The sequence below is a fragment of the Cyprinus carpio genome, chromosome A6, assembly GCF_018340385.1.
Source record: "Cyprinus carpio isolate SPL01 chromosome A6, ASM1834038v1, whole genome shotgun sequence".
Classification (NCBI taxonomy): domain Eukaryota; kingdom Metazoa; phylum Chordata; class Actinopteri; order Cypriniformes; family Cyprinidae; genus Cyprinus; species Cyprinus carpio.
Genome location: NC_056577.1, coordinates 31,381,958 through 31,397,399, shown reverse-complemented (window position 1 = coordinate 31,397,399; position 15,442 = coordinate 31,381,958). Strand labels below are relative to the sequence as shown.

General features: G+C 39.9%; 1 protein-coding gene across 3 annotated transcripts in view; it reads left to right on the top strand.

Moving 5' to 3' along the window:
* LOC109077462 (histone deacetylase 4-like) overlaps positions 1-12,155 on the top strand; it is a 48,644-nt gene extending 36,489 nt beyond the window's left edge. For 2 of the 3 annotated variants that reach the window (XM_042759038.1, XM_042759036.1), the window contains 15 exons: positions 3,711-3,893; positions 5,238-5,421; positions 5,521-5,654; positions 6,268-6,370; positions 6,635-6,681; positions 6,769-6,876; positions 6,975-7,030; positions 7,110-7,197; positions 7,284-7,403; positions 7,482-7,579; positions 9,120-9,238; positions 9,348-9,481; positions 9,592-9,676; positions 10,091-10,226; positions 10,309-12,155. In XM_042759038.1, coding sequence (XP_042614972.1) covers positions 3,711-3,893; positions 5,238-5,421; positions 5,521-5,654; positions 6,268-6,370; positions 6,635-6,681; positions 6,769-6,876; positions 6,975-7,030; positions 7,110-7,197; positions 7,284-7,403; positions 7,482-7,579; positions 9,120-9,238; positions 9,348-9,481; positions 9,592-9,676; positions 10,091-10,226; positions 10,309-10,348 — 1,635 coding nt within the window. In that variant the 3' untranslated portion in view covers positions 10,349-12,155. The remainder of the gene's footprint in view (positions 1-3,710; positions 3,894-5,237; positions 5,422-5,520; positions 5,655-6,267; positions 6,371-6,634; positions 6,682-6,768; positions 6,877-6,974; positions 7,031-7,109; positions 7,198-7,283; positions 7,404-7,481; positions 7,580-9,119; positions 9,239-9,347; positions 9,482-9,591; positions 9,677-10,090; positions 10,227-10,308) is intronic. The other variant, XM_042759037.1, reaches the window with a different exon arrangement.
* The last annotated feature ends 3,287 nt before the right edge of the window (positions 12,156-15,442 follow it).

The window sequence follows — 15,442 nt, the reverse complement described above, 5'->3', positions numbered from 1 at the left end:
TATGACAGGGAATATCTCAGGTGGATGGGATATAATAATGTCCCGTTAGGTCTGTCTGCTGTTGTTCGGCTCATGTGGTTAATGGGGAATGATGCAAGGAAACAGATATTTTACCAGCACATGATGGTATGTTGATGGCTGAGGATCTGGGCTGAGTTTCGAGTCTCGCCGAACATAAGACGTTGCCAGATGAGGTCATGTAAGGTCAATGTTTCATATCAGCAAAACGGGCTTGTTCAGTGGTGCTCTACAGCAGGGGTGCAAAACTCGTTCCTGGAGAGCCACAGTCACCCTGCAGAGTTTATTTCTTGCTTCAACACACATAGTATGTAGTTCTCAAATAAGCCTAAATAACTGGATCAGCTGGATCAGGGGCATATAATTAGGGGTTGAAGCTATCTCTTCTTGTGTGTGGAATACAGGTACTAGAGTGTGATGCTTCTCCCATCGAGTCTCTGCGTGTCTGTGTATTTAACCCTCTGAAGTCGATTCACACATATACACGTGTTGAGGCATTTTCTTCTGATAACCCCGAAAAGAACTTAAATTACACTTTCAGTTTTGATCGCACAGATAAGAGCAATACATCAATCAAATCTGTAAAGGGTCTACTTTTATTTGTATACACACATAACAACAAAACTTTGTGCATTTACAAAATAAAGAAAATAAACAAGGAGCGCTGTCTGCAGCCTTGGTCTGCGGTGATCTTCATTTAGAAACGCGTCATTAAAATTAACTGTAACTCAGTGAATACTCAACACAGAGACATGAGAGATAGATCTATAGAAAGCTTGACATGTCTACTTTTAAACTAAACAAATATTCTGTGATAAAGTAATCCATATGAAAACAACGTGATGTCTGTCTTTCACATCTCCCTTCATTACATCTAATGCGACCGCGCCCACGCGCCGAGTGCGCTTTTGACATTATAATGTTCCACCTGAAGCTCGCGGCGTTTAAAAGCCCATACCACAGAAAACAAGGCAGTGAGACTGTTCAAGTGTTTTTTTTTTTTGTTTTTTTTTACTGTTTGCTTCGCACTGAGAGAAATAAGACATAATTCACCCCAAGAAGATGCGCTTTTTCCAAACTATAATTCCAGACTAAATGTATAATCAAGTGAAACATTATGAAGTTTCGTTCACATCATCTACATGTTCTACTGTACTACTAGTATCAGTGACCATCACAATAATGTTAATAATGCAGTTCTTTTTATCATTTTTTTTTTATTTTGAGAGCACATAAACAATATACACTTTGGAAATGCTAGTTATGTGATGTTCGTTTATATATTTCAACATTACACGATGCCAGTCAATACCAGTTTGCCAAAGCAGTAATATTGTGAAATATTTTTAATATTTAAAAGAACTGCTTTCTATTTGAATGTATTTTAAAATTTAATTTACTTTTCTGTGATCAAAGCTAAATTGTGGCGTTTGTTTGATCAAAGCTAAATTTTTAGCATCATTACTCCAATCTTACTCCAACTGTAACAATATACACTATACGGTTTAAGTGCTTTGAGTAGGTATTATAACTTTTATTTAGCACACACATGATGATAAATAAAAACAATTAATACAATAAAGGTTACAAACAATGCTGTTCTTTCAATTTATCAAAAAAGCACACATGATGATAAATAAAAACAATTAATTTCATTTTTTGTAGCAGCTTTTTTTTTCATCTACTCCAACGAATTCAAAGCCAGTCCCGCTGTTAACAAAGCAGACTTTATTTTCTTCTATTGCTTACGCACTTCTGGTCTCAGCCTTTTGGGCCTGGATTTATCAAAAAAGTTTTTTTCAGAATATTAGAATAATTTCTGAAGAATCGTGTGACTGGAGTAATGATGCTAAAAATTCAGCTTTGATTGTTCCTAATAAACTGTTTAATTGCACTCGCAAGTGAATCTCAAATTTCAGAATATTAGAATAATTCACGCACCACCCCATTGCCCCTTGTCCGGGATAATTACTCAATATATTCTAAATAAACTACAAACAGTGTGTAAAATATATCACTGCTATCATATTTACTGTTTTTGTCCTCACTTCTCTTTCTTGTAACTCTCAATCGACCCTCTCGGTCAGTGACCAATTCTCACCTGCCTGAAAGGCTCATTATGTGGGTCTTTGTCTTCTCAGGTGTGAATCAAACCTTTTGAAACAAAAAGTGTCTTAGAAAATTTAAATCAATTTATTTTTTTCTGTGAGTGAGTAAACAAGATGATTTTGACATCATTTTGAAGCAAAAATCTAGCTGGAACCATCTCTGAAATCCAGCATCCAGGTTCCCTTCTTCCATTCATGTGCAAAGACACTGCTTGTTCAACCAGCTCTCTATGTTCTTGTAGACACTCCCAGCTCCAGGTTTGACAGTCTTGTGAACAAATGTCTGAGGGGTGAAAGTTTCTGTATGTGGACCGTTTTCCATCTATGACCTTATTTCAGTGACTCAAAACTTCTCATTTGACCCGACGGTAGGTTTTTTAGTGAATTTCCACGCGTGAAACCTTGTTGAACTGCTGGTGGTTCCTCTAAAAACACAATCTATACAGCTGGGTTGTACATACATGCTAGTTTTACATCATTAGCTTGTAGCCCAGTTTGTACATTGAACCCTTCCTGTACAGTGACTGGACTTTTCAGACTTTAGCCATGTATATGTGACTCCTCTTTATAAGCAACTGAAAAAAGCACAAAAGTCAGGGGATGTCTACAGAAGTTTGCGCTCTGCAAAAACTTCTCCAGGTTCCCCCAAAGACTTGCCCCCCAGACCTCAGAGGTACCAGAGGGTAGAGGGAACATCAGATGGTCTCCAGCTGGAAGCGTCTCACTCTGGAGTTCCTCACGTTCAGAAGGAAGAAAAAAATAAACGCTTGTTTGGAAGAAAAGATAAAGATGAGGCAACAAAGGAGGCTCTGACATCAATAATTTTCTCTGGCCTGGCCACCTCGATACAGACAGGCCTTTGATTTGGGCAACGGCAGCAGACTGTGACGATGGTAGTTCAGCTTGGCTTTGGCACCTTGAGTGCACTGCAGGTCACTTTGAATAAAAGCATCAAATTGAATTTAGTCTTATGCGTTTAGAATCTAATGTTATATCTAGTATAATATCGAGTCAATTCAAGTTTCTCTGTATTGATGAATGGAGAGTAGATTTTTTGTGTGTTTTAGGAAAGAATTTCTTTACTGTTATAGAAAGCATGGTTAAAAAGTGTAAAATGGTGAATCACTCCAAGGTCATGGGTTTGATTCCCAGGGAATGATAACATGCAATGTGAGTTGTTTTTGACAAAAGCATCAGAAAAATGACTAATAAACTCAATATACGTTTTCAGCAACAACAGTGTACCCTGAAATAGGGCTGGACGATATGGCCAAAAAATCATACCTCTGTATTTTTTATGCTATATCTTGCCAATTATTTTAAAGCCCTTAATATAAAGCATGTCTCATGTTTAGGACCAAATGGATTATACACTTGCCCTGCAGCAGCTCACTCCGTCTCGTCCACTATTTTTCCGATGCGCTCATATCAAACTACTGTATATCTATATAAACTGTATTGCTTCATACCATATTGCTTATAAAGAATATACTGATATATCGTACAAACTTGATATACCACCAAGCCCTACCCTGAAACAATGATTTATTAGGATTTATCGTCTTTGCTCTGTATGTCTGTTAGATGTTGAGTAAACCCTGTGATCGGCAGCACCAGAGCCACCCAGAAGAGACGGAGGAAGAGCTCCGAGAGCAGCAGGATGCCACACAGACGGAAACACTTCCCATGAACCTCCCCATTAAACAGGAACCCCCTGATCTCACAGAGGAGCAGGGACAGGAAGAACAAGAGCTGCTCTTCAAACAGGTGCGAGACACCTAGAGCTCAAGGAGAACCAATGGGAGAGATGCTGTGTTTGCTGTTTGTGTCGCCCTCTTGTGGTTATTGTTATGAAGCCAGATCAGCCTCAAAAATAATACATTTACAAAACAAAATTCATAAATGCACAACACAATTTACATTTACAAAATCCTGATTCATAAATTAAAAACACAATTCATAAATACACAAGTAAAAGCATAAATATTTCCCCAAATGCTCACACAAATGCATCTTACCTAAATAAATGTAAAATGTTTACACAAATATGTATATATCAGGTTCTTGAATTAATTTCCATCACACATTTATGAATGATGATGAGTGTTTATGGATCATAGAATCTGCATTTGCAAATAGTCACACGTGCATGGACTGCTTTAAATTTGTGTGCGGTATTTTTGGGGCCTTCCTGACAGGTTAAGATTCATAAATATATTTTTTTGGAGGATGTTCCGTTCAGCCAATCGCGGTGAGCTTTTAATACACCAATCAAAACGCTCCTTACTGAACAAACTCAAGAAGCTCAACGCTGTGCTTGTACTGTGCATTGTTCCATGATTGGGTCCTTGATGTGAAGACATTCAAGTTCTACAAAATCACATTATGATTTATATCAGTGCTTCCCAAACCTGCCCTGTCTCCCTAATCAGACACACCCAATTTAGACCATGCAGTCTCCACACCAAAGTTGCACATACCCTGTTTATTCAGATCAATCTGTAACGTTATTAAATAAGTGTTTAATGTCCAGATATGTGATGTGTTCTGTTGTTGTTGATGCAACTAGTAGTATCAGGTTCGCAGTAACTTCTGATCAGGCATTAAAAAAAGATTTCAGCACGGAGGATGAAAACCAGACTCAACAAGTGAGTAAAGTTGTTTTTTTGTATCTGATGGTATTCTCTTACGATTAAAGGTTGTTTTAGTTAATTAATTAATTAATTAATTTATTGATTGTTTATTGCCCATTCATCCTGTGATTACTAAAGAGTTCCTACAAACACTCCGCTGTGTCTCCCTTCGCTGCTGGTAGCTGTTTTTAATGCCTGATCAGAAGTTACTGCAAACCTGATACTACTAGTAACAGCAACAACAGAACACATCACATATCTGGACATTTAACAATTATTTAATAACGTTACAGATTGATCTGAATAAACAGGGTATGTGCAACTTTGTTGTATTGGGTGAATTTTAAATACAGTTTGTAATTTTGAATGTTTATGGTTGTTGGGAGATAGAAATTCAAGTTTGTTTGTGTTCGTGTGTGTGCGTGTGTGTGTGTGTGTGTGTGTGTGTGTGTGTGTGTGTGTGTGTGTGTGTGAGCAGCAGGCCCTTCTACTGGAGCAGCAGAGGATCCATCAGCTCAGAAACTACCAGGCGTCCATGGAGGCAGCCGGTGCATCGGTCAGTTTCCCAGGGCACCGTCCTCTGTCCAGAGCCCAATCATCTCCTGCATCTGCCTCCTTCATCAGTCCGCAGGAACAGCCTTCCAAAGCTCACTTTACCACAGGTGTGTCACACCTGTCCTCTCTGTGACTTTAAAACAGAATTCACAAGGATGAACGCTCCAGTTAAAGTTTCTGCATGTGCCTTGTGCATTTTTCTCTAGGTCTGGTGTATGACTCTCTCATGCAGAAGCACCAGTGCATGTGTGGAAACACAAACACACACCCCGAACACGCCGGACGCATCCAGAGCATCTGGTCTCGGCTGCAGGAGACGGGCCTGCGCAGCCAGTGTGAGGTGGGACACATCTGAGTAACATGAGTCACCAGCCGCGTGAACACTAACAACACTCCTGTTTGTACTGTAAGGGTCCAGGAGTAATCTTTGGTCACACCTGTCAAAGGTGAAATTTACTGGCCAAGAATATTTCTTAATGGCCATCATTTACCTTAAAAATAAATCGTTGTATTTTTTTTTTCTTCTGTAATATTGGAGTTATTTGTCGTTTTCTGATGAACAGCTTGATGCTTGAGCTGAATCAATCTCTGTCACTGAAACAAAAACATCCAGACGCATTGTAAAATTTGTTTTGCTATTTAAATGTGATGAATTTTCCACAAAGTTCAGGAAAAATCTTCTGATGGTCAATTTTTATATAAATAGTTGTTCAAAAACACATTTTTATCTGAGTCTCTTACGTGAGTTTAAGATTGTCATCCTTAAAGTTTGATTCAAATGCTGCGTTGTGCTGCACTTGCTAATAATAGAGCTGCTTTTCACTGGTGAGTGCTGGTTTTGGACCCTGGTGTTTTATTTACTTCAGGCGCTGAGCTGCGGGTAGTACTCCTCTCATGATGTCAGCAGGGGGCGCACTCCTGCTCTAGTCACTCTCTCTGTCCTGTATTTTCAGTGTATCCGTGGGAGAAAAGCCACATTAGAGGAACTGCAGACGGTTCATTCTGAAGCTCATGTCATGTTGTATGGGACCAACCCACTACGGCAGAAACTGGACAGTAAGTCATTTCCAAGTCAAAATGAAGATCCTGTCATCATTTACTCCAGGGGTGTCCAAGCTCAGTCCTGGAGAGCTGCTGTTGTGCAGAGTTTAGCTCCAACCAGCTCCAAAACACCGGCCTGGGAGTTTCTAGTATACCTATTTAGACTTTGATTAGCTGCTTTAGGTGCGTTTCATTGGAGTTGGAGCTAAACTCAGACAGATACAGACTCTGTAGTGTCGAAGCATCTCTGATAAATCGTCCTCTCTCTGTCTGGCTCAGGTTCTGTCATCTCCATGTTCGTCAGGTTGCCGTGTGGCGGCATTGGGGTGAGTAGAATGAAATGAAGTGTGTCTCATCAATCTCTTCCTTGTTTGTAGAGCATATAAGGAAGGTTTCTGGTTTCTTGTCTGTGAGTGGACAGTGACACGGTCTGGAATGAAGTTCACTCGTCGAGCGCAGCACGTCTGGCCGTTGGTTCTGTGGTCGAACTCGTCTTCAAAGTGGCATCAGGAGAGCTGAAGGTCACCGTCTGCCACCGTCTTCCTCTCTTTATGTTTATCTGTATGTCTGTGTGTATTATTTGATTGACGTGGAGCGGTGTGTCTCACCCCTAATGCAGAACGGTTTCGCTGTGGTCCGGCCGCCAGGACACCACGCAGAGGAGAGCACGCCCATGTGAGACGCGTCTCTCTGTTTGTCGTTCTGTGCTTTCTTCCTTTACTCCTGTAACTTTGGTGCTCTCGTCCAATCACAGGGGTTTCTGTTACTTTAACTCTGTTGCCATAGCAGCTAAACTCCTACAGCAAAGACTCAATGTCAGCAAAATTCTGATTGTTGATTGGGTGAGTTCATTTTGAAGACTTTGGCACTTCTGTATTTTCTTTTCTTTCTGTTTAACATTTAATAATTTTTCTTAAACCACATTCAGGACGTTCATCATGGCAACGGAACACAACAAGCATTCTACGATGATCCCAGAGTTCTGTACATTTCACTTCATCGATATGACGATGGTAATTTCTTTCCGGGCAGTGGCGCTCCTGAAGAGGTAATGCGATGATATGAGTGAGTGGATTGTGGGAAGTTAGATTTTTTCCTTACTTGTGCAGCACTTCTTTTTGAACAGGTGGGAAGTGGGCCAGGAGTCAGTTTCAATGTCAACATGGCGTTTACTGGAGGTCTGGATCCACCGATGGGAGACGCAGAATACCTCGCTGCCTTCAGGTAAAAGCGTCTCTCATCAAACACATTTGCTCGTCAGTCCTCTTCACTTCATCAGATCTGTTCATCGGCGGTCAGCTGTTTGTGAGTGTGACTGATGCATTAAGACTTCAGGAGGTGATTTAGTGTTTAAATACATGACCCTCTCGCTCACACACACACACACACACGCACACACACACACACAAGTTGTTGTGTTTGTTGAGCAGTCGTTCGTTCTTGCTCTTTGTGGTTTTAAGGACAGAATCTGATTTTGACTGTTGAACAGCATCCAGTAAGATGTGAGCTGTGAAAAGAATGTAAAATCACCACAGTTCTCTGCATTAGACAGACCTTTCTAAACCAGTGGTAAATAAAAGTTTATCGCTCCAGTGAATGCACGGCTCAGACGAACTGTACGTCATGTGCCTGACTGCAATAAAATTATTCCTTCACGAATAAATCTCACAGTGAGTAAAATTGGCTGTGTCTGTTATTATAGATTATGCAACATTTTAATCATTTTCAAAATATTTTAGTAAATTTTATTTTTGTTTTTATTATTTTTAATTGTATTACCTAACATGAACAATACTTTTATTACAGGATTTGTTAATCTTTGTTAATGTTAGTTAATGAAAATTCACTTATTCACTCTTAGTTCACAGTGCATTGACTAATTGTTAACTAGCACAACTTTTGATTTTAATAATTCATTAGTAAATGTTGAAATTAACATTTACTAAGATTAATAAATTCTGTAGAAGTAATTGGCTCATGTTAACTAATGAACCTTATTGTAAAGTGTTACCAATTTATTTTGTTAATAATATTATTTTTACCAATTTTTTTTTTTTCTGGTTCAGTATGGTGCACTTGTAAGAAAGTAGCAGTGGCTGGGACAGACTTTCAGTATAAACTAATCCTGTTTTCGTGAAATAAGCTGCTCCCAAGCAGGTTTGAGCTAGTGGACCTGTTGCTATGACAACAACTCCAGGATGAGCTTCGAAGAACCAAACAATCCTGGATCATGTAAAATCGCCAACAATAAAATCTAGCTAATGGAGTAATCCACATATGAAGAACAGACCCCGGCAGTAACAACAACAGTCCAGTTCAATAACTGTAAAGTTCATTGGTTGTGCATACTTACTGTATATACAGTGTATTTTTGCACTTGTACATGTGAGTGCTTTGACAAACTCCACTGAACAAAAGACACAAGATAGTACTGTTTTCCATTTGCCATATCTGTGTGTAGTTTGGCGTGTAAATGGCTAATCATTTGTGTGTAGAGCTTTTATGCAAAAACACCATTTTTATATGGGTTAAAATCCTTTGTGGGATAAAAAGAGTGTTTGCTTTTGCAAGAGATGCTTAATGTTTTATTTGTAGATTTTAAGAGCCATAGTTTCAGAAATTGTATGCAGGCAATTTTTTTAAAAAGTGTAATATTTTGCGCCAGGCTAAAGACAATGCACAATGTCTGTCTGTCCCATAAATAACCTGCAGTCATGTTTAGTTGTGTCGCTCATATTGTCTCTGTGAACGCTTGATCTCACAGGACGGTAGTTATGCCGATCGCTAACGAGTTTGCTCCAGATCTGGTGCTGGTGTCGGCAGGGTTTGACGCGGTGGAAGGACACCCTCCTCCATTGGGAGGATATAAACTCACCTCCAGATGTAAGCGCCACCTCTTTACTGTGAACAAGAGACCTGAACTCACTTGTGTCTAGTTGTATTTGTAGTTTGGATCGTTTCAGTTAAAGCCACCAACATGGTTTTGTGACAGGTTTGGGTCACCTGACTAAACAGCTGATGGGGTTAGCCGGGGGTCGAGTGGTGCTGGCGCTGGAGGGAGGTCATGACCTCAGGGCCATATGCGACGCCTCCGAGGCCTGCGTCTCAGCGCTGCTGGGAATAGAGGTAAAATGAGTTCCCATCATCGTTTGCTTTGTAAGTTTTCATTTACATAAGGCGACTTGTTACAGATAGATTTGTGACTTTGATTGCATGTGTCTGTGTGTGTTGAACAGATAGAGCCGCTCTCAGCAGACGTCCTGAAGCAGAGACCTAATGAAAACGCTGTCCGCTCCATAGAGAAAGTCCTAGAAAATCACAGTGAGTCATTCAGGTTTTTTCAAGAACATCATACAAAGGAAGTCTACAGGGCAAAACACGATTAAATACTGCGCTAGAGGCTAGTGTGATAGAATCACTTACTGACCTCTTAGATTAGATTAGATTAGATGAGATTAGATTCAACTTTATTATCATTGCACATGTAAGGTACAAGGCTTCTCTGTGTAAATACTTTTTATTTTATATAGAGACCATAATCCAGAACGGTTTGCACTGCAATCGAGATAAGCTGTACATGTTCTCAGAACCCTGGGGATCAAAGCCGTGATCGACTGATCGAAAAACTGTTTGAATTGTGCTTGTTTTTTCAAACTGGAGGACAGTCGAGCTGATCTGACGCTGGAGCTGAAGCTTCCTGTAGTGTTGATTATGTGTCCTGTTCTCTGTGTTAAGGTCAGTACTGGCGGTGTGTCCAGCGGGTCGCGTCCAGCGTGGGTTTGTCTCTGCTGGAAGCTCAGAGAGGCGACTCCGAGGAGAATGAGACGGTGACAGCAATGGCTTCTTTATCTGTCGCAGCATTGGAGAAAAGGTACAACCGCTTTCCCTGCTTTCTTCCTTCCACCTGTCCTTTGGTTCTGTCATATGACCATCTTGGTTGTATTTCTACTCAGGATGGAGGATGAACCCATGGAAGAGGAACCACCGATGTAGGGGACGAGAGTTTTACCAAAGCTCTGAGCTCTTCTGGGTCTCTGCATCAGTTTGACTTGGTCTCGTCTGACGGAGATCCTCGCTGAGCAGAGAGAGACGTCAGGGCACAAAGGCTAACCGCTGCGTCAGCGCTGTAGCCCGCTAGCACTGTGGCCCCAATGCAGCGTGTTCAAGCTGAAGTCACTTGAGATGTTTGTTTTTGGAGATTTCTGTCCCATTGGCTCAATGCGTACACACCTCGTCGCAGATGTCAGCCGGCAGATCATTCGGACAGAGGAGAAGCAGGGCCTAACAAACCCTCTACAGTCTCTGGAAACCCGCTGATTGTTTAGTAAGACACTAGACACACTTCACCACCATAAACACTACAGGGTTTGACCACGTGGGGGTGCCGTGATGCGTCAGTGCCACTTTACAGATGTTTCTCAAAGACAGAGTGCCTTTGTTGAGATTCGCAAATGAACTACGAATGAATTCTAAGGAACTTTGCCTTAAGTCAGTAATTTCATAAACACATTACCCATAATTGACTTTAGAGAAGATAAAACCTTTTCAGCATGTTTACTTGGACAGCATTCACGCTTTAGTCCTAAACACACGTTGTCTAGGGATGACTGACTTTGTTTTTTTTTTTTTTGTCTAATGAGCTGCACAAACGCTGCAGAAAATCTCTGACTTTCTGAACTTCCAGTGATGCTTAACAGTGGCTCGACATCACACACTGTAGTTACATGTAACGCAGCTGAAGGCAGGCCTTGGTTTTTCAGTGGTTTATTGACTGGCATGTGCATTACAGGAAAAAAAACTACATGACACCCGGACTGAACCGGAGACCAGAAGGTCTGACCAAAGCATGAGTTTGCATCTTTTGTTGCACCTTTTTCTAACCACAGTTTTGAAAACTGCAGTGTTTGACATGGATTACGAGACCACAGCGTATGTAAAATGATTTTCCACTGGATTTTTCATGGGAAAAAGAACCGGACAAGAGACGACCATGTACCAAATCAGCTTGTGTCCCTCTTGAGCCAAACAAACCTTGTAAAAAGAAAGTTGCAACTTGATAATTTTGGAAATCCCTAAGCATGAGGTGGCATCAGTACCTACAAGATCAGCACAAATATGCATGTGAAATCTTTTTTTTTTTTATTTGCCTTCTCAAACGAACCTTAAATGAGCCTCATCTCTCCACAACAGTTTCACCTCTAAAAGAATACAATTAGTTTGTCTTTGCAACTTTGCAAGTTTTTTAGTTCAGCTACTGGTCATTTTTGAGGTTTTATTAATTAGTAATTCCTGTTTTGTACAGTTTTACTTCATTCCTTGTTTTATTACCTGAAATTTCAGATATTTGTACTTTTCACTTGACTTTGCTTATTATTATTTGTGCTAGTGGATTTTAGTTTCATTATTTGCGTTACATTTGGTATCATGTACTTTGAGCTACATGAACGCTGACACATTTGTGGGTTTTCAACCATTCAATCACAATGATTGATTGTGTCCTTCCATGTTTTGTTCAAAGTAGATTTGTATATGAAAGGAAATCTAAATATATGAATATGAAAAACGCATTCACCACTGTTCTGTGTGCATGGTTGGAACATTTTGTGATCAGCACACACTGGTCTCAAATATACAAAACCTTGTTTTGTTTTTTTTATTACAAGGAGAAACAAAAAATATATAGTTCATCACTTGCAACACGTTCAGCGTGAAGTCATACAGAGCATGTTCTACAACACAAATGAATGTCAACCTCCATTCACAAATTCAAATGAAATAAAGCTATGACAATGTTCCCAAATTGTTACTCTAGCTCATTTTTATTAATTTTATAAAAAAAATTTATAGATAGATAGATAGGTGCATCTCAATAAATTATAATGTTGTGGAAAAGTTCATTTCAGTAATTTAACTCAAACTGTGAAACTCGTGTACTAAATAAATTCAGTGCACACAGCTAAAGTAGTTTAGTCTTTGGTTCTTTTAATTGTGATGATTTTGGCTCACATTTAACAAAAACCTCAACAAATTAGAATACGTCATAAGACCAATAAAAAAAAAAAACATTTTTAGTGAATTGTTGGCCTTCTGGAAAGTATGTCCATTTACTGTACATGTACTCAATAGTTGGTAGGGGCTCTTTTTGCTTTAATTACTGCCTCAATTCGGCCTGGCATGGAGGTGATCAGTTTGTGGCACTGCTGAGGTGGTCTGGAAGCCCAGGTTTCTTTGACAATGGCCTTCAGCTCATCTGCATTTTTTGGTCTCTTGTTTCTCATTTTCATCTTGACAATACCCCTATTACTGACGACATTGACAATACATATATAGAGAATCTATGGGGTTCAGGTCTGGTGAGTTTTCTGGCCAGTCAAGCACACCAAAACCATGGTCATTTAACCAACTTTTGGTGTTTTTGGCTGTGTGGGCAGGTGTCAAATCCTGCTGGAAAATGAAATCAGCATCTTCAAAAAGCTGGTCAGCAGAAGGAAGCATGAAGTGCTCCAAAATTTCTCGGTAAACGGGTGCAGTGACTTTGGTTTTCAAAAAACACAATGGACCAGATCTGTGCTGATGAACGAATGTCGCATAAATGAATCACATGAAAGCGTCAGACACCCAAGTCACAAAAGCCCTTAAAACAGATGCTCCAGCTCATGTGAGAATCACATGAACCACGTTTTTAAGATGCCTTTTTATTACTATTACTATTACTGTAATTGTCACAGAATCACCAGGCTCCAACAAAGATCACAATCTCCCAAGTTCCAGCCTCACACCTCACTATATCAGCTCCAAAAAGTTAATTCTTTATCATCTATTTCTTAATCTTAAAATTCAATTTTACACACCATTTTCGTTTCTATAACGTGTCAACACATCCCATATCGTATCCTACAAAAAAAGTCAAAACCTCAGTCGTCAAAGCATTTTTTAAACAATGGAACTTAAAATTTAGAAATCAAGTCAAGTAACCTTTATTTATATAGCGCTTTTAACAATACAGATTGTCAAAGCAAGCACTTTACAGTATTAAATAGTAAAACTGTGTATCAATAATGCAAAACGAGAATAGTAAACACTCAATTTTCAGTTAAAGGCAGTTCATCATTGAATTCAGTGATGTCATCATCCAGCTCAGTTCAGTTTAAATAGTATCTGTGCATTCTGGTCAACGATATCGCTATAAATGAACTCCCCAACTAAGCAAGCCAGAGGCGACAGCAGCAAGGAACCAAAACTCCATCGGTGACAGAATGGAGAAAAAACCTTGGGAGAAACCAGGCTCAGTCGGGGGCCAGTTCTCCTCTGACCAGATGAAACCAGCCGTTCAATTCCAGGCTGCAGCAAAGTCAGATTGTGCAGAGGACTCAACTGGTTCCTGTGGTCTTGTCCTGGTGGCCGTCTGAGACAAGGTCTTTACAGGGGATCTGTATCCGGGGCTCATCTAGTTGTCCTGGTCTCCGCTAACATTCAGGGCTGTAGAGGTCCTCTCTAGGTGATGATCCAGCATCTGGTTTGGATACGTACTGGATCCGGGTGACTGCAGTGACCCTCTGACTTGGATACAGACTGGATCTGGTGGCTACGGTGACCTCGGAATAAGAGAGAAACAGACTAATATTAGCGTAGATGCCATTCTTCTAACGATGTAGCATATACATCGGGTGTTATGGGAAGTGTTCCCGGTTCCGGTTTACCTAATTAATGCAGCCTAAAAATCCCTATAACGGATTTGGATATTAGAAGCGTGTTAGTGTGTTATGTGTAAGCCAGGTTAAAGAGATGGGTCTTTAATCTAGATTTAAACTGCAAGAGTGTGTCTGCCTCCCGCACAATGTTAGGTAGGTTATTCCAGAGTTTAGGCGCTAAATAGGAGAAGGATCTGCCGCCCGCAGTTGACTTTGATATTCTAGGTATTATCAAATTGCCAGAGTTTTGAGAACACAGCGGACGTGGAGGACTATAATGTAATAAAAGCTTGTTCAAATACTGAGGTGCTAAACCATTCAGGGCTTTATAAGTAATAAGCAAGATTTTAAAATCTATACGATGTTTGATAGGGAGCCAGTGCAGTGATGACAGAACCGGGCTAATATGGTCATACTTCCTGGTTCTAGTAAGAACTCTAGCTGCTGCATTTTGGACCAGTTTTTTTATTAAGCGTGCGGAACAACCACCCAATAAAGCATTACAATAATCTATCCTTAAGGTCATAAACGCATGGATTAACATTTCTGCATTTGACATTGAGAGCATAGGTCGTAATTTAGATATATTTTTGAGATGGAAAAATGCAGTTTTACAAATGCTAGAAACGTGGCTTTCAAAGGAAAGATTGTTATCAAATAGCACACCTAGGTTCCTAACTGATGACCAAGAATTGACAGAGCAGCCATCAAGTGTTAGACAGCGTTCTAGGTTATTACATGCGGAGGGTTTAGGTCCTATAATTAACACCTCTGTTTTTTCACAATTTAGCAGTAAGAAATTACTCGTCATCCAGTTTTTTTTTTATATCAACTATGCATTTCGTTAGTTTTTCAAATTGGTATGTTTCACCGGGCCGTGAAGAAATATAGAGCTGAGTATCAACAGCATAACAGTGAAAGCTAACACCGTGTTTCCTGATGATATCTCCCAAGGGTAACATGTAAAGCGTGAAGAGTAACGGTCCTAGTACTGAGCTTTGAGGTACTCCATACTGCACTTGTGATCGATATGATACCTCTTCATTCACTGCTACAAATCAATAGCACTAATAGAGAGATACAACCACGATCAGATGATAAGAGCAGGTCATTTGTAACTCTAAGGAGAGCAGTCTCAGTACTATGATACGGTCTAAATTCTGACTGGAAATCCTCACAGATAACATTTTTCTCTAAGAAGGAATATAATTGTGAGGATACTACCTTTTCTAGTATCTTGGACAGAAAAGGGAGATTCGAGATCGGTCTGTAATTAACTAGTTGTAATTAACTTTGGGGTTAACGCCCACTTTTTTAGCCTTTTTTAAAACTGTGGTGTGTACTAACCCGTGCTGAAACAGGGGGTTCATGACCCTTTAATAACAGCCAGTTTGAA